Raw genomic sequence first — 19,717 nt, forward strand, 5'->3', positions numbered from 1 at the left:
ACAAAATGCTAAGGAATGGCTGAGGTACCCCCATGAAAAGTTTTTTTTTTTAAATATCTCTGTGCAACCACATGATGGACAGAATAATTTAGACTAGCATTTCCTTGCCCAGGTGACGGTGAGGAGGCTGGAGACAAAGTGAAAAGTCACCACTCAATTTGCTAAGACCTCTTTGTCAGTGACAAAGGCCTGAAAAGCATGTCACAAGAAAACCATTGGAACATGAATCTCAAAATAACCCGGGATTCATTTTTGAAGCACACCCATTTCCGTCTCATGCCTTAACCTGTCCGATTTCTGCAATTTGTAACAATAACAACGATTAATACGGAGCCATGACAGCAGCTCTGAGCGGAGGGAGGGTTGCAATCCCTCCAACATTCCCACCAGCTGCAAGGGGCAGAGAGATTGCCAAACTGGTGTGGCGCTGGGCCGGGGGCAGTAACTTCAGAACCCGCCGACACGTCGGGGGAGGTGGGAAAACTGGACTGAGCCCCCAAACGTGTGGCGGCCAACTCCGAACCCAGCAGAGGAGAGAAGAATGTGTGCGAAGCAAGGCGAGGAACCTCGGCCCATCGAGACCCCCCCGGTGCCCCCTGCCTGTCCCCTCCTACAGTCGCTAACCGCTGGCCAGGTGCAATCCCAGCCCCCGCCTGTCTCTACGAGCTTTCTGCCTGCAGGCTCCCGCTGCTGAGCCAGGCCCTTCCCGCCCTGGGGCTGCCCCGTTCCCCAGCTTCCTCCTCGCACAAGGGGAGCGCGCGTAGAGTATCAAGCTGCACTGACAACTCGCCTCCAACTCACGGTTTGCAGCCGCCGGGCCGGTTGCTGCGGCCGGCCGGAAGCGTCTCCTCCCCCCGTCACAATGGGTTGGGAGCCAACCTAACTGCGTCCTTAGCAACCGCCCCGGCGGCGGCGGCGGCGGCTGAGCACCGGCCGGAGGCCTGGCAGGCGAGTCGCTTTGGCTGGGTGCTGAGGGACGCTCCTGCCTCCACTCCCGTCACACTCAGGTAAGCGGGAGGAGGCTCTGTGCCCAGAGTCTGGGTGCCCTGGCGATGGCACGAGAATGTCTCTAAAACGTCTGAGGTTCAGGGATTGCCAACCTCCCCTTGGAGTCCCCCATGCGCCATCAGCCCTGCTCCAGAATGCACGTTGCATCTCTGATACGCTAGTGGCCTTGCCATCTCCTTTCCTCTCCTGCCCTGCCAAGGACAGTCTGACTTTTCGATTCCGTTCAGGTATCAGTGTTACTTGCTCTACATTTTGCATACATCCAGAAGGCTGTTGTCATGCTAAGGAACCTGTTAAATCTAGTGCCAAAGTCAAGTGAATTCCCTTTGTGATTAATTTTCATCTCACTAAGCCAAAATTATACCACAGCTTTCAAGGGAAGATATTTGTTAGTTAATATGGAATGACTCCATAAAGAAACCCTAGCAATCCCTGATATTACTTCTGACAACTTCCCAGTCTTTTCACATTGCTTGTAAAGCTGCATAAATACAACCTGCCTTCACTCCTGGCTCTCTTTGACTAATACACACAACTTCTCTCAAACAATTGCTTTACTTATGACAGAATAAACTACTCCTCTGTTTCTTCCTTCCTATCTTGTAAATTTGAATTTGCATCACTTTGCACATGGGAATACTCCCATTGAAGTCAAGGCATTGACTATTCATGAATCATGAGCTTAAAGCTATGCACATGCTTAAGTATTTGTGGTAAACCCTGATCCTACAAAGACTTATCCACTTGTATAACTTTATGTGCTGCAAGTGGTCCATTGATTTCAGTGAGATTACTCAGTGTGTAAAAGCAGCAAAGAATCCTGTGGCACCTTATAGACTAACAGACGTTTTGGAGCATGAGCTTTCGTGGGTGAATACCCACTTCCTCAGATGCATGTAATGGAAATATCCAGGGGCAGGTATATATATGTGTGCTAGCAAGCAAGCTAGAGATAACGAGGTCAATTCAATCAGGGAGGATGAGGCCCTGTTCTAGCAGTTGAGGTGTGAAAACCAAGAGAGGAGAAACTGGTTCTGTAGTTGGCAAGCCATTCACAGTCTTTGTTCAATCCTGAGCTAGAACAGGGCCTCATCCTCCCTGATTGAATTGACCTCGTTATCTCTAGCTTGCTTGCTAGCACACATATATATACCTGCCCCTGGATATTTCCATTACATGCATCTGAGGAAGTGGGTATTCACCCACGAAAGCTCATGCTCCAAAACGTCTGTTAGTCTATAAGGTGCCACAGGATTCTTTGCTGCTTTTACAGATCCAGACTAACACGGCTACCCTCTGATACTTGTCAGTGTGTAAAGTAATTTTTTGCAAGAGCAGAGCCTTAGACCCTGATCTGGCAAACATTTAGGATCGTGCTTACTACCAGGAGCAGTTTCAATGATTTCAGTGAGACTAGTCAAGGTAGTAAGCAAATGACTGAGTGTTTGTGTGATCAGGGCTGTAGATTGTAAATTCTGCCAGCGTCACTTCAGCTTGTGTCTTGTACAGTGCTTGGCCTATTATCAGCACTTAATGAATAATAAATACTCATAATGGGAAACAAAATGATATTGTAGAAATTTTCTATTAATAAGCCAAGATATTTTAATTCCTTTCACTTTATTAGAGGGAAACCACAAGCTAAAATAATGCGTTTTTTTAACCTACTTTGATTATAAGTAACACCTAAAGCCTTGATTCTGCAAACACTTATGCACATGCTTAACTTTACTACTGTAAATCAGCGGGATTACTCATGGTAGTAAAATTAAGCATGTGTGTATAAGTATTTGCAGGATCGGGGCCTAAATGATTACTATCAATGAACGATACTGAAGAAAAAAAATTGTTCTCAATTTTTGAGGTTGTTTACTATGTGTGCTTGACAGCACATTAAGTATGTCTACACTGCAATTAAAACCCCCTGGCTGGCCTTTGCCCGCTGACTCAGGCTTCCGGGTCTCTGGCTGTGGGGCTGTTTAATTGCAATGTAGAATTGGGCTGCAGCGCAGGCTCTGGGACCCTCTCAGCTTGCAGACATGCAAGCAATTGGGCCTAAATTTGTTTCTCCTTTCTCTCACTGTTCAACTGATGCTTTTACAAAGAAATGGACTGTTTTTTGACAGATCTAGCGCCAAGTGTCCAACTTATTCAAGGCATTATGCAGGTTTATAAGGTGAGCAATCTGATTGGTTGAATATCCATGAATGCTCTAAAATGATTACAAAAATCATTGAGGTTGCATGGGTATTATGAAGAGCAGAACTTGGCCCAGTGGGATTGCCTGGACCGACGCTGGGAAAATTTTGCCTTAACTGTATATCAGCAGTTATTTATACTGCAATCTTTTTGGAATTTTATAGTTGTGTAGTTTTCAACATTGTGATTCTTTGGTATTCTAATTACATAGGCTAGGAGCTGTCTTGCCTGGGGGCCCTAGAGAGTTGTCCTCTGCAGCTGTAAATGTCCCAAGAGACAAGGCCATCACTACTTCCCTTCCATAGCCTAAATAGATCTCAGTGGATCAATTTTTTCCCTTTCTCGAGGGGGGGGGGGAAACAGGGCAAGAATACATAGGAGGGAAATGTGGTGAGGTTCCCTCCAGATCTTTCTGTCAGGAGGCAAAGTGGGCTGGGAGGAAGAGGTGGGTTTGCAAGGTTGCCACTCCTCAGATTGAGATGGAAGCTTTTCATCCAGATAATGTGGTTCTCCCAAGATCCCTGAGAGGCACAGGGCTGTCTAAATAGATGACCCTGGAGCCACTGCAGAGGAAAATACTCTATACTCAGTGTAAGGAAGAGTCCTGAACTGGCTGCGAGATTAAATATATGGCTTTATATCTTTTCTGTCTCTAACTTCTAAGATATCATGCAAAGGTTATCTTAATTTTATTTGTAAATATTATACACTGTCTTTATTTCAACAAAAAATTATGTATGTAACAAAGAACATGTTCTCATTTTACTGCACAGGGTAATTTACCATGCATAAATCTCACTAGTTTTAGTGGGGATTAGCATGTAAACTCCCCTTTCCTCCTGCATCAAGCTGATGATATATACCCTTGAGAGTGTGACACACACCAGGAGAGGCAAGGAAAAAAATGAGTTAAAAAGCTGAGACTTATTCCTTAACTTCTTGGCTAGTTGCTCCTTGATGTTGCGCATATTACATTATAAATTAGATCATTCAGTATAGCAATATGTCAGCATAACACAGGAATGAAAGGGATAGGACAAGGATGGCGTATCAGACTGAATTTCCTTAATCTTTTTATTATTGGTCGTTACAGTACTAGTTTTGTAGGGATAATTTGCTGGGTTTTTAACAAATCCCTTTAGCAATTTCTGAAAATTGAAAACATAGACAGACTATTGTATAAATACATATCTATGTGTTTTTCCACGTATTCAGGGATTTAGCCACATAGACCTTATAGAGCAGGCCCAGTGGTGGTGGGGTCTATTTCCCAGCCTATCAGTGAAGACAGTCCCAGTTAACACAAGCAGACAGAGAGGAGAATCAGAAACATTACATTATATCATGCAAATAGAGCATATTGTAAATTTAGGCAATTTAAAATGTTATTAGTATGCTGAATAAGAAAGGTAGGGTACAAGGTATTTTGGCAGGAATGTGCAGACAGATCCCATGAGTAGGTTGGGGTGGAAACAATACTACAGTCATGCTTTTTACAACAGTAAAAGTAATGGTATAGTGACTGAAGTTTTAGTTGATGGGAGTCACAGAACCTGATTTAAAATTGTGGGCTTGCTGCTGGATCTTTCTGTAAGAAAAAAATAATTTAGATTAATTTGGAATTAACATAGGTGAAATAGTGATTCAACATCATGACCATGAGAAAATTGGAATTACTTTTCATAAATTCAGAGTAATCTTCTTTTTTCCTTAGATAGTAGTACTCATTCTCATTTCTTTATGACTGTAACTGGGTGAGATGGTTCGGAGACTACAGTTTTGAAAAGTTCTGGCTCCTGAATGTAGTTATATCAAGTTTGTTAACAACCATGTTTGCTGCAAAAGCTGGTCCTGAATTAGGTATGCAATAATATGCCAGTGCACCACTAATCATTCCATGTATTTGCTTAGTTCAGTTTATTTATTGTATTTTAGTACATTTTGTGGTATAAAATAAAGAGATAAAATGTTTTTGACTGAGAGTACTTGACTGTGGAACTAGCTACTGGAAGAAATGAAATTGAGCCAAAACCTTAATATGGAATCAGATGGAGAATATGGGAAATATTATAAATTATATAATTATATAAATCAAAGATAAGCCCTCACCTGGAATATTACCGTATATTCATTTTTGGTTACCTCATATCAATTGTTCAAAATGAGAAATGACTGCCTAGGAAGGAGTACTGCGGAAAGGGATCTTGGGGTCATAGTGGATCACAAGCTAAATATGAGTCAACAGTGTAATGATGTTCCAAAAAAAGCAAACATCATTCTGGGATATATTAGCAGGAGTATTGTAAGCCAGACAAGAGAAGTAATTCTTCCGCTCTACTCAGCGCTGATTAGGCCTCAGCTGGAGTATTGTTTCCAGTTCTGGGCACCACATTTCAGGAAAGATGTGGACAAATTGAAGAAAGTCCAGAGAAGAGCAACAAAAATGATTAAAGGTCTAGAAAACATGACCTGTCAGGGAAGATTGAAAAAATTGGGATTGTTTAGTCTGGAGAAGAGAAGACTGATAGGGGACATTCTAACAGTTTTCAAGTACATAAAAGGTTGTTACAAGGAGGAGGGAGAAAAATTGTTTCTTGTCCTATCCTCAGAGGTTAAGAAGAACAATAGGCTTAAATTGCAGCAAGGACAGTTTAGGTTGGACATAAGGAAAAACTTCCTAGCTGTCAGAGTGGTTAAGCACTGGAATAAATTGCCTAGGGAAGTTGTAGAATCTCCATCATTGGGGATTTTTAAGAGCAGGTTGGACAAACACCTGTCAGGGATGGACTAGATAATACTTAGTCCTGCCTTGAGTGCAGGGGACTGGACTAGATGACCTCTCGAGGTCCCTTCCAGTTCTATGATTGTATGGTTCTATGAATATGGGCAAAAATAATTATTTATGAGCATGGAAATGCTCATATGAATAGTCCCATTTGAAGAGAGAAAATACACCTCTACCTTGATATAACGCTGTCCTTGGGAGCCAAAAAATCTTACTGCGTTATAGGTGAAACCATGTTGTATTGAACTTGATTTGATCCACCAGAGTGCGCAGCCTCGCCCCCCTAGAGCACTGCTTTACCGTGTTATATCCAAATTCATGTTTTATTGGGTGGCGTTATATCGAGGTAGCGGTGTATTGGGAATATTCCCCTTAAAAGGAGATGAATGAAAGGGGACACAAAAAAGATGCATGGCAATGAATGATATGGAGAAAGTAGCACAGGAACTTTTAGTCATTCTTTTTCATAAAACAAATATAAGGGGCTATTCAATGAAACTGAAAGGTGTCAAATCATACAATTGAGTCTAAGAGTTTAGCACAATTAAAAAAAAAAGAATTGGAGGTTTCTTGGAATAACAAATAAATCCACAGTCATAATAGTAAATATTTGAAACAACACAACAAAAACAAACAAACACACACACCTAAAAACAACCATTTTGGATGGGTTATAAATCCTCATGCTTCAGAGCATCAACAAATCTTTAACTATTGGGGGTTAGTAGAAAATTTTCTCTGAAGGCAAGTTATCTCATAATTGCCTATTACAGGCTTTCTTACATCTTCCTCTGAAGCAGCTGGTACAATGCTCCAGTGCAATGCTCTGGCGGCTGGGCTGCGAGCTCCTGGGGCAGTGCAGCTGCAGAGCCCAGCCTGACCTGGTGCTCTGTGCTGCGCAGTGGCATGGCTGGCTCCAGTTGGGCGGCGCAGCTATAGTGTTGCCAGCCACTGGTGCTCCAGGCAGCACGGTAAGGGGGCAGGGAGCAGGGGGGTTGGATAGAAGGCAGGGGAGTTTGGGGTGGTCGTCAGAGGGTGGAGGTGTGGATAGGAGTCAGGGAGGTCAGAGGGTGGGGAACAGGGGGTTCAATGGGGGCAGGGGTCCCAGAGGGGCAGTCAGGAGTCGGGGGGAGTTGGATGGAGTGATGGGGCAGTCAGGGGCAGGGGTTCCGGGGGCAGTCAGGGGACAGGGAGAAGGGGTGGTTGGATGGGGTAGGGGTCCGGGGTGTGTGTGTCAGGAATGAGATGAGGGGGTTGAATGGGTGGCGGGGGCGGTCAGGGGACAGGGAGCGGGGGTGTGTGGATGGGGCAGAGGTCCCGGGAGGGGCTGTCAGCAAACAGGGGGGATTGGATGGGGCCATCTAATAAATTCTTCAACAGTTCTCAATTTTCATTTATACTTTTGTCTAATTTTTTTCTTCCAGTCTATTTTGCTGATAATTCCTCAGTTGTAGAAATTAGCCCTTTTAAAGTACCAAGTACATATGTTACTGGTTGGGACTGTCCTCTTTTTGCCCATCTTGAATATAATCTGGTAATGATCACTGTTCCTTACACAACCATCAACTTCCAGTGGAGTGATCAATTCATTTTATTCTTCTTAATGAGGTCCAATATAGAGATATCTCGCATGGGTGCAATACCTTTATGGTAGAAAATTATCACCCATAATTTTTAGAAACTTTCTATTGACTGCAGTGCGTTTGGGATTCGGCCTTTTGTAAAATACCATTTTTATACTCTGATAAAGGAGCTGGAATCAAATCTTGCCCCAGCTGGCACCATAATTAGAAGAAACACTGCCTGTACATCCTTTGCCCTAGTAATCCTTTTAGGGTAAGACAGCATTCCAGAAGACAAGCTTGCACACTTGATGCATCTCTGAGGTAGATTATATATAGATGTCTGCCATCTGCTAACTAACACTTACTGGGATGGCTACACACACTTCTCCAAGCTATAAATCCATTCCTCCTGAGGACATGATGCAGTGCTTGGCTCTTCCTCCCAGGACTCTCCTAAACGTGTGGCCTGACAATTTGTTCAAGGACAACTTCTTTCTCTACTGCACCTTCTTTCCCACACTTACTCACCACTGCAGAGCAAGCCCGCTTTAGCCTCCTGTAATTCATGCTGTAGCCTCTAAACAAAAATAGAGAAAAGCTGGGGTACTATGCTAAATTTAACACAAAATTTCTGGGTCATGGGATTTGGGTGTTTTTTTTTTTAGTTTGTTTAAACTCTTCATGACTAGTTAATTTGTGTAAGAACCTTGAAGATCAAAAGCCCTGTATGATTCATAAGGATTATTTATTTTACTAGCTATTTTTGTTTCATTTTCTGTCTTTTTAAAAATTTTGATGTTAGTACATCTCACACTGACAGTATTTTGATATTGTAATGACTTGCCTTGACATTGTTTACCATCATAATTTGCCATAATAAGTGGCCTCAGATGACTTGAATTGACAAATTCTTTATTTTCTTGGCACTGTAATGCAGTATCAGACAAGGTCTTTAAGAATATTTCATGAAGTAAAGGCTGTTAAGTCCTTGGAGGGGAAAAAAAAGATAAATGGAGGCTGTGCAGTTGTAAAATGTGTCTCAACTTAAAAATCTTAGTCATTGTCAAAAAGACAGTTCATACCAAAAGTTCTATGTTAATAATTGGTATTTAGTTACTTTTTAAAAAAAGCTCTAGCTTTAAAGCAACAGTTTGAAACTTAATCCCAAATGGCTTTTTTTGTATTGAAAAAGAATAACCTTTCAAGGAGAAATCTGCATTCTAGCTGAAGATTCTGTATGAAGTTTCTGCTCAATGCCATAAAAATAAGGCAGATAAACATATCAAGAGTTTAGCATTTTAACAGTCTCAGTGAAATTCTTCTGCATAAGTGAGTAGATAAATGACAATTTTTTTTTCATTTGTATTTTTTTTTTAGCCAATGGTTCTTTATATGGGAAAATATTCTAAATTTTGTATGTATGTTATAAGCATTTTCTGTACTTTAGGATTTTGTATATTGAATATTTTATATTGATTAAGTTCTGCTATTAAACCCTGTTTTTTTTTAACAAATGCAACAACAATAAAAGAGAAAAAAAAAAGAAACCCAAGCCAACATTTAGCTAGCACCTCAGCAGTCTTGAGTTAAAAATCATTTCTTTCTTTCTTTCTTTCTTTCCTGGTACTTATAATCAGGAGGAGCTAGTAGTTGGAGGTGAGTACACCTTAGAAATTCAGTATCTGGTCAACTAAACTAAAAACCAGATACTATCTATTTAAATAACCCTACACTTATAGAAAAGTTTCAGTAGCAACTTAAGTACTGGAACTTACACTATACTGCTTCCTCTCCAAAGAGAGAAAGATGTGTGTTTACAGCTCTGGCTGTGAATAAGGATTTCTACAGCTGCATTTTTGCCAAATATGAATAGGGAGCCCATTCTCTATCAGTATATAAAACTTCAACCACAACAGAGATGGGCCAGAAGAGGGCTGTATTTCTCCTTGTTTTCCTCCAAAATTTCACTGTGCTCAATCCTCCCAGGATTTTCAGGTTTCTATTTTTTGGCTGCTGTCTTAATTCCCACCTCGAATCCCCACTTGTGAGTCATTTTCTGGCTTGTACTTCTCCACAGACTCACTCCCAACTCTGAGCTGTAATCTACTACCAGCCATGGTAGCTTGCTCCTGGCTACAGAATGTATCCCTTCTGCTTCTGAGCACAATTTGTAACACATTAGATGCCTGCTCTTCCTGATTGTGTTAAGATGTCTTGCTTGAATTTGGCTCTATGCTATATACACCATTTTAAAGTGAACAAAACAAAGTACATTGAGACAAAAAACTGTATTCAGATATTGTTAATTGTCTGAATTAAACTGATAAAGCCATACAAAAAAATCAGCGTTAATCTATGGATAGGATACCTGTAGTTCTCCATTATGGTGACTACCTGTATCTTGCTGGCTAATGGGTGCTATTTTATACCCTGGGCATGATTTGGTAAAAAGTGTGCTTCCAAAATCTTGCATTTTATTGAAGTGAGACATGTTTTTGCTCAGTCAGGCCCCAAATGATCTGAGAACTTCCGATACAAAAGAGATAAGGCTGAAAATATTTTTATGTCAGTGTTTCATACTTGAATTTTCTGTCTTCCATTGATTCAGTATAGATCCATGGATTCAATAGTTTAGTAGGATTAACAAGTGACACTTTTGTATTATCTGTATCAGTTGATAAGTGAACCCTCACATTATTACAACTGTAATCAGGGCCGGCGCTACCATTTAGGTGACCTAGGCAATGGCCTAGGGTGCCAGAATTTTTTGGGGGGTGCTATTTTGCCGGTGGGGCGGCACACGGGTCCGGTGGACCTATCGCAGTCACACTGGCGGACGGCCGCTGCTGGAAAGGCTCCGGTGGAGCTGCCGTAGTCATTTCGGTGGACAATACGCTGGTCTAAAGGCTCCGACGGACCTACCGCAGTCCTGCCTGCAGCAGGTTTACCGGAGCCTTTAGACCAGCGGACCGCCCGCCGGCATCACTGTGGCAGCTCCACTGGAGCCTTTCCAGCAGCAGACCATCCACCGGCATGACTGCGGTAGGTCCACCGGACCCGCGGGGGGCGACGAAATGGCCGTCTGCCTAAGGCGTCAGAAACCCTGGCACCGCTCTTGACTGTAATGCAATAGGTATTTGTGTTCTGTGCATATGAATAGATCTCTCTGGCCACAAATTCAAAAACAGCTTCTAAGCTTGCATTTTTGTTTGTCTGTGTATAATAATTTGTAGCCACAAAGTATAAAATTTGTGTATGCAAATGATATTTGCCAGATTTGCATGCACACATTTTGTCTCTTGGGCTTCAAATGATTGTGCATACAAAATTTTGGGTACAAGTTTAGGGACCAGAACAAGGCTCATTTGCAAATTCAGTCTTTAAAGTCATATTAATCACAGTAAAGTTCCTTTAATCATACAAATGTGCAGTAAGTAAATAGATGATACTATCTAGTTACCTCTAGGGTCCTATTTTCATCCCCCCTTCCATTTATAGCATCATACTTTGCACTTACTGTGTATAGCACTTTCCATCCAAGAGTCTCAAATAATTAATTAGTACAACTAACAGTTCCCTTCTTTGGACACCCCCAGTCCATCTGTGAAGTAGGAAAATGCTGTTAATCTCATTTTACAGATGAGGAAGCTATGGGACAGAGTTGAAACAACTTGCCCAAAGTCATACATGACTACCTTGTTATGGTATCTCTTAGAAAGTGTAACTGTTGTCTTCTGTGAGCATGCTGATGTTCCTATGAGAAGGAACAATATGGCAGAAGATATGTGTCTTCACATATAGATTGTGAATAGCTGTTTCTCTCACTAGTGAGGATACAATCAAAAATCCCAATTCAGTGGATTGTAACGTATTCTGTATTTGTTTTGTGTGATTTTTAGATTGATTATAGCATGAGAAGATGCCAATTATCAAAGTGCCAGTGGTACACAGATTTGGAATATTATCCAATAGACAACATAAAGAACTTCAAAAGGAACTTTTGAGAAAATATTTGCCAAGTCATTCATATGAAATCCACAGTGACAAGCCTATGTAAGTGCAATTTAAATATAAACTGTAAGATCACTTTATTATTTACAGTAGAACAGTATGTGGTCAAAGTTTCTTTAAGTTTTAGTTTCTATGAATCATTAACTTCTTGTATAGAATTCTTGAGTTGACTAACACCTTATTATTTGTATAGCCATTCAACTCTGGATGTGCATAAAACTTGAAAAAAAATTGTTCACTCCCAGTAAGAGCAACAAAATAATGACATCTGTCAGGTACACCTTAGAGGCATTTCATGGAAAGCTTACTCTCAGTCATCCCTTCCTCCTAATCCAAATGCTTAGGGAATTTGAATGGTTGATTGCAAAACCTAGAACCGGCCTATTACAGATAATATTGGTCCTGCCTTTTCACATCACTTAGGCATCTAACTGGTATCTAACTCCGTCAACATGCTTTACCTAGGTGTAGTTTGATTGCTATATTGGGCACGGCAAAGCATGCCACGCACATGCACGCACACATGTGCACACCAAATTCAGTTCCCTTGGCTCACTGGCTCTCTCGCCCTGCCTAGAGTGGTACTTGGGCTGCTGGTGCTGGGGAGGGGGATGGGCTGGCTTAATGGGGGAGCCCCAGCTGCTGCTGGCAGCCACTCTGGCACAAGGTGCTGCAGAGATGTCACTACTCTGGTGCTGTTGTCGCTGCTTCTCTGCTGAGGCTGCTGCTACTGCCGAGAGGACACCACATTCCAGGCTCCTTCTTCCCTCCACCCATTCCTGTATCCCCATCTCTTCCCCATCCTCTCTCTCCACTGTCCTCTGCCCCATCCCACTCTCTCTTCCCCCCACCACTCTTCCCTCAGTCTCCCATTGTCCTGCCCCTCTTCCATGGGCACTAACCATTGTACAGGAAAGGGGTGGTCACTAGGATCAAGGAGGTGGCGTCTAGCAGCCGAGGCAGCGACCCACAGCGCAGAGAAAAAATTACTCTGGCTCACGGCGAGCCGAAATGTGCAGGAGAGGGCAGGGGGGTGGGGGAGGAGGCACAATGTGGGAAGGACAGAGACCCCTTCCTGGGCAGGCTGAGCAAAGCAAGCCCTGCAGGGCAGCTTGGTGCTTGCAGAAATGGGGGCGGGGGAGGAGGAGAGGCATGGGACACCCTCCCATGCCTCGCCTCTGGCAGGACAATGCCCCCTGCACTCCCCAAACTATGCCTATGATGTTTTATTGTTCATTTGAAGACACCAGGTCTGATTAGCATATGTGTTTGTAATGCAAATAGCTTGCTTCTACATGAAGCACGTTCAGTAGACTAAAGTCTAAGGCCAAGATTCCCAACCATTGTGACTCACTTTAGTGCTATGGAAAATTGGTCACATGGATGCAGTCTGATAAATTCCAAATGATTTGAGATCACTTAAGGCCAGATCTTTAGCTGATATCAATTAGCATAGCTCCCTTGAAAAATATCCAAGATCTTACAAAACTCAGAAGGTCCTGAAATCAAACATTCATAAATTCCAAGGCCAGAATCATTGTGATTATCTAGTCTGATCTCCTGTATAACATAGGGCATAGAACTTCCCCAAAACAATTTAGTATGAACTCAAACATATCTTTTAAAAAACATCCAGTTTCGATTTGAAAATTGCTATTGATAGAGAAACCACCATGACACCTGGTAAACTGTTCCAGTAGTTGATTATCCTCATTGTTAAAAACATATGCCTTATTTCCAGTTTGGATTTGTCTAACTTCAACTTCCAGCCATTGGATTCTGTTATACATACATCTGCGAGTCTGAAGATCCCATTAGCAAATATTTGTTCCCCAGATACTGGGATTGTCACCCCTTAACCTTTTCTTTGTTAGACTAAAGGAACTCAGTCTATTTAGTTTATCACTATGAGATGTGTTTTAATTCTTTAATCAATCTCATGGCTCTTCTCTGAACCCTCCCCAATTTATTAACACCTTGAATTGTGGACACCAAAATTGGATCCAGTATTCATGATAGGCTCTGGCTTACTGAGACAGTTTTGATTTTTTTTTTTCTGGATAAGGCCATAACACAACAACCTTAAACTTGAAAAAATACCTAAGCTGATCACACAGAACCAAATCACTCTTCTCCATTTTGATTTGGACTCTCTTACAGTTTCTCTTTATTCTAGTGAAATTTTCAGAAATTTAGAATCTCAGATGAGATATGTAAATTCAGTTTACAATGAAAAAGGAAACTTCTTAAAGAGGGCATAATCCTAAATCAGAGATCTACAATATAATAGAAAGTTGAGCTATTAGATATCTCCATGTCTTCCCTAAAAAAAAACACAAAAAAACTTGAAAATCTTTTATGTCTGTCAGGTCCATTGATCTGCAACTTGTGCTTTTTGTGGACATGTGTACAATTTGTGTAATGAGTGAATGATAGTGATGCTCTACACAAAAAACTGATATTTGTGTTATATATTTTTACTTTTTCGAAGAAGCAGTTTGTAACAACACTAACGATCTCCATGGCGATAGTCTATCAGGAATAAACAAATAGGTAGTTTATGAGCTTGGAAATGTATTGACCAGACACTGCTAGTAGGACAACTGGTTCTGGCAGTTAACTCAGAAATAAAATAATACAACATGACTGCAGAAAAATGCTATGCCTGTGGTGATATTTATTTCACTCGTCAGCTGGATCTGTGTGCAAAGTATTTTGTGTAGAGGCATGATACTAGAATCCATCTCTTAGAAAATGTATCCTAATCAGTAAATGGCCACTCTGGCACCTCACAACTGATGTTGAAAATGCTGCAGCTGCAGCATTCATCAGACAAAAAGTTTTAAATATAATTTCAGAAAGAATGACTGAAGCCTTTTGGAACTTGTCTTTGTTATTATTCCATAATGGATGGAGTTCATCCAGGAGTTCTGAAAAAACTTATGAATGAATTGGCTGAATTTCTAGATAACTAAGTAATCTTTCATTAAAATTAGCAGAAAGTTATCAGAAGACTAGAAAGTAGCAAATATTGTAACCATCATTTTAAAAAGAGCGTGGGTGGGATCTGGGAATTCTTGACCAGTGAGCCATATCTTCAGTACTAGGTAATTTGGTTGAAACAATGAGTAGTGAAAATGGTGAAACATCTATATGACTTATAGAAACAAATCAGCCCTGTTATCATAAAGGATAGCTGTACCTCTCTAATCTAGTAGAATTCTTGGAGTAGTCACAAAAATAGTGCATAAGCAAGAATTGTGACATAATTTATTTGGACTCAAAAAAATTTTGACGAAAATCTCTCACAATAGGCTGTTATGGAAATCAAATATTTATGGAGTGAGAGGTAAAGTGTCATCATGGGTCAGAAACTGATTAAGAGACAAAAAATAAAGAGTAGTAGTCGAGGTCATGTTGGATAAAACTAGGATTGGTAATGTTTAATATATTAATTAATCACTGGAAAAAGATGGATGAACAGCGAAAATTTGGCCGATAATACAAAATACTGTAGGATAGCCAAGACAGGAGAAAAACCATCAGGCACTCCAGAAAGACCTAGCAAAGTTAGGTGAATGGAAAGCACAATGGCAGATGAAGCTCATTGTTGGCAAATGTAAAATAATGGATGTTGGAAGGCATAATTTGAAGTACATATTAGAGCTTGTCAAAAAACTGTTAAATTAATTTTCAACATTTTTGTCAGATAATTTTTAGACATTTATGTGAACATCCATAGTTGCATTATTTATAATAAAACATATATATATATATAAGGCATGTAAATCCTCATGATTCAGGGCATAAGACAATCACTGATTGGATGGGGTTAGTAAAAATATCTTTATGAACAGGTTATATCCTAATTGTCAGCTGTGGGATTCTTGTACTTTCTTCTGAGGTACCTTGTGCAGGTTGCTGTTGGAGACAGGATATTGAAGCAGATGTACTGATGGTCTGGTGTAGCAATTCCTATGTTCAAAAAGGATTTGTCAGATCTACGCTAGCAGTTAAATTATTTTGAACACTAACTGAGGTGAGTGGTGGGGAATTTGTTGCTGATAACCATTTTTAGCCTCTGTCTGTTTTCTGAATATAGATGGACCTGTGTTCCATTCATGTTGCAGGTACTAGCTTGACCTTAGAAAAAGAGATGAAAGGAAATTGACAGAGAGCCAAATAACGCCTGCTTGACTCACTTGAACTGTTTGGTTCCGTTCAATGGGACTGCACAAGTGAGTCAGGGGGTCAGGATTTGGCCCAAGCTAATGAAGAAAGTGAAGTGTGAGAAAACGGAGAGAGTAACAGACACAGAGAAAGATAAATAGCAGAGAGCAATAGATACATTGGATGGAAGAACCAGCTACAGAAAAGGAAGCAGGGAACAAAATACAGAGAAAGAAAGATAGGGAGAGAGAATACTGGTTATTGTAACTTTGGTAACTGTATAATTTTTCCTTTAAGAATTATGTGGACAAATAATATGTAGATATTTGGTAAACGACAGGAGTAACAGGAAATAAATCTTTTTTTTTTTTATCACCAGTGTTTCTCAATCTAAGCTCTGGCTATTTATGCAGTGCTTTGGTAGCATTATATTCTCCTAGCTGGTCCTTAGAATGATTAAACAGAAGTGATTAGTAACGTTTCAGAGCTGACAGTTTTTGCTGCCTAGCTGCTTACTATTTGTGGTGCGGCTTTGCCGCGGTTCATCCCTCAGCGGGGGTGTGGGGTATCCCACCGCCTCGCTCGAGTTCGCTGGCCGCTGGCTCTGCAGTCATGGGGAATAACGCACACTCGGTTAGGGGCTCAGGCCCTTGGAGTGGGGCTGCGTCAACAGTCAAGTGGCGGCCCAGGCCCTCGGTCAGGGCGAGGCAACAAGCAAACAGTCAGAGACTCAGGCCCTTAGGCAGGGGCTGAGTCAGCAGTTCAATAGCAGCCCAGGCCCTGGGTCAGGGCGGGGCAGCAAGCAAATAGTCAGAGACTCAGGCCTTTCAGCAGGGACTGAGTCACTAGTTCCAATATCAGGAGGTCCTAGCCTCTCCAGGCCAGGTAAAAGGAGGGAGTCTGCCGCCCAAGGAGTGAGTGGCGAGGGGGACGCAGGCCCTGCCACTCCACTGCATCCCAGCCCGGGGCCCTACCAGCGGCGGAAACTCGCTGCTGTCAGTGGGGATCCTGCCTCAACACACTGACATAGACACCAGCAGTGTTGCAGCCAGACGGGGGTTGGCTTCCCCCGGGCTACTTCCTCATTCCCCCTTGTAGGGTACCTGAGTCATGGTAGCGTCGCCGGCGGTTTCGAACACCATCGGTTCCTCCGGGTAAGTAGCGGTCGGTAGGCTCAGTTGCTCCTCGGGGTAGCTGGCAAGAGGCAGGCTCGGCTCCTCCTCTGGGTAGCTGGAGCGGGGTAGGCTCGGCCAGTCCTCCTCGGGGTAACGAGCGAGGGGTAGGCTCGGCCGGCCCGGTGCAACCTCAGGCTGGCTGCAGCCTTCTACTGTCTCCCCCGAGGGAGCTTGGCCGCAGATGTCTGGTCTCTGCGGCAGCTGGTTCTCCACTGAGCTCTACAGGTGAGCTTTTATACTTCCGGGTCTGCGCCATGACCTCTGGGGGGCGGGCGCAGGACCCAGTGGCTCCGCCCACTTTGGTGTCGGGAGGTCCGTCCCTCAGCGGAGCTGTGGGGTATCCCACCGCCTCGCTACATTATTTTTTTTCTTTCTTGTCTGTAATGCTCTGTCACTAGACCCTAATGCCTATATTTATAAAGACTTCCTTTTTGCACCAGTCAGTTAAAAATAGCTACATTACTTTGCCATTAAATATTCATTAAGATGAGCTGTCGCAGACTGTAAGAAGCTTCCAATTAAGCAGTTCAGCTTCTACACATAAGGCTACAAATGAGCAATCTTCTATCTTTTCAATAATGCATCACAGAGTGCAGTTATTATGAGTAAAATAATTGATAAGGCATAAGTTATTTGTAAAATATATACTAGAAGTAGAAAAGTAGATCAGAGAGGATGATTTTGCCTTGGGACCTTCCTCTGAGGTTGTATAAAATGTAACATACATATCATTTTTCCACCACCTGAGGAAAGCTGAAATGCTATGTCTAATCTCACAGTACTTTCTATTTCTGATGTGTATTCCGTATCACAGAATCATAGAAATAAGAGATGGAAAAAACTCATTAGTTTTTATTCATCCCCCAACCCAGGTAGGATTGTAACTATGCGCTTGATCCAATGGAAAGATTCCATGGGCTTTAGGTCAACCCTGTATGTTTTTTTTTGTAGCCAACACACTGACCCAGGCTCAGATTTGTTTCTAAATTGTAAATCAGCTTGTATAACACTGGTGAATCACCAGAAGTAAAAAAATAAAATAAAAAAGATGGGTCCAGTTTTCCTGGTTTGGCCAAGCTGAATTCAGTGCAGGACAAGAATTGGGGAATGAGGCAGGGAAGGTGGCTTTGTGCCATCACTGTGCACCCCATATTCTGGGGATGCCCAGTCTGGGTGCTCACCTGAATTACTATAATCCGAAGGCACGTCATATGCTTCTTTCTAGTAGATTCATACTGAAATTACCGCCTTATATATGTCTGCCATCTACTGGTTAATTCCTGCCTGCCTTAACTTAATGATAGATGCAGTGTTGTTGCAGCCGTGAAGAACTCTGTGTAAGCATGAAAGCTTCTCTCTCTTGCCAACAGAAATTGATCCAATAAAAGATATTACCTCATCTCTTTGTTCATGTTGATGTTCATTTTAATTCTCCATTTTGCTTAATTACTGATGCCAACTCACTGTTTCTAAGCATACCTGCTGCTGACTGCCAAGGTCCTGAGTACTCTGCACAAGCTCAATCTAAATTCTGTGCACACTGGAAATTGTACAGCAGTTTCATTTAAATTAAAAGTTGAGGCTCATAGACTCATAGACTCATAGACTCTAGGACTGGAAGGGACCTCGAGAGGTCATCGAGTCCAGTCCCCTGCCATCATGGCAGGACCAAATACTGTCTAGACCATCCCTGATAGACATTTATCTAACCTACTCTTAAATATCTCCAGCGATGGAGATTCCACAACTTCCCTAGGCAACCTATTCCAGTGTTTAACTACCCTGACAGTTAGGAACTTTTTCCTAATGTCCAACCTAAATCTCCCTTGCTGCAGTTTAAGTCCATTGCTTCTTGTTCTACCATTGGAGGCCAAGGTGAACAAGTTTTCTCCCTCCTCCTGATGACACCCTTTTAGATACCTGAAAACTGCTATCAGGTCCCCTCTCAGTCTTCTCTTTTCCAAACTAAACAAACCCAATTCCTTCAGCCTTCCTTCATAGGTCATGTTCTCAAGACCTTTAATCATTCTTGTTGCTCTTCTCTGGACCCTCTCCAATTTCTCCACATCTTTCTTGAAATGCGGTGCCCAGAACTGGACACAATACTCCAGTTGAGGCCTAACCAGTGCAGAGTAAAGCGGAAGAATGACTTCTCGTGTCTTGTTTACAACACACCTGTTAATGCATCCCAGAATCATGTTTGCTTTTTTTGCAACAGTATCACACTGTTCACTCATATTAAGCTTGTGATCTACTATGACCCCTAGATCTCTTTCTGCCATACTCCTTCCTAGACAGTCTCTTCCCATTCTGTATGTGTGAAACTGATTGTTCCTTCCTAGGTGGAGCACTTTGCATTTATCTTTATTGAACTTCATCCTGTTTACCTCAGACCATTTCTCCAATTTGTCCAGATCATTTTGAATTTTGACCCTGTCCTCCAAAGCAGTTGCAATCCCTCCCAGTTTGGTATCGTCCGCAAACTTAATAAGCGTACTTTCTATGCCAACATCTAAATCGTTGATGAAGATATTGAACAGAACCGGTCCCAAAACAGACCCCTGCGGAACCCCACTTGTTAGACCTTTCCAGCAGGATTGGGAGCCATTAACAACTACTCTCTGAGTACGGTTATCCAGCCAGTTATGCACCCACCTTATAGTAGCCCCATCTAAATTGTACTTTCCTAGCTTATCTATAAGAATATCATGCGAAACTGTATCAAATGCCTTACTAAAGTCTAGGTATATCACATCCACCGCTTCTCCCTTATCCACAAGGCTCGTTATCCTATCAAAGAACGC

At 42.1% G+C, this 19,717-nt stretch overlaps 1 protein-coding gene and 1 long non-coding RNA gene across 2 annotated transcripts in view; one reads left to right on the forward strand and one right to left on the reverse strand.

Annotated features, from left to right (window-relative positions):
* Positions 1 to 922: 922 nt before the first annotated feature.
* Positions 923 to 19,717, forward strand: part of TMEM232 (transmembrane protein 232) — a 128,269-nt gene continuing 109,474 nt past the window's right edge. Inside the window, exons 1-2 of the mRNA XM_030567470.1 lie at positions 923 to 1,007; positions 11,457 to 11,610. Coding sequence (XP_030423330.1) covers positions 11,477 to 11,610 — 134 coding nt within the window. The 5' untranslated portion in view covers positions 923 to 1,007; positions 11,457 to 11,476. The remainder of the gene's footprint in view (positions 1,008 to 11,456; positions 11,611 to 19,717) is intronic.
* Positions 4,115 to 17,151, reverse strand: LOC115653802. Its single transcript, XR_004001010.1, has 3 exons — positions 16,842 to 17,151; positions 16,255 to 16,342; positions 4,115 to 4,795 (listed from the first exon to the last, which is right to left on the reverse strand). It is a non-coding gene; the product is annotated as an uncharacterized LOC115653802 (long non-coding RNA).

The sequence above is a fragment of the Gopherus evgoodei genome, chromosome 6 (assembly GCF_007399415.2).
Source record: "Gopherus evgoodei ecotype Sinaloan lineage chromosome 6, rGopEvg1_v1.p, whole genome shotgun sequence".
Classification (NCBI taxonomy): Eukaryota; Metazoa; Chordata; order Testudines; family Testudinidae; genus Gopherus; species Gopherus evgoodei.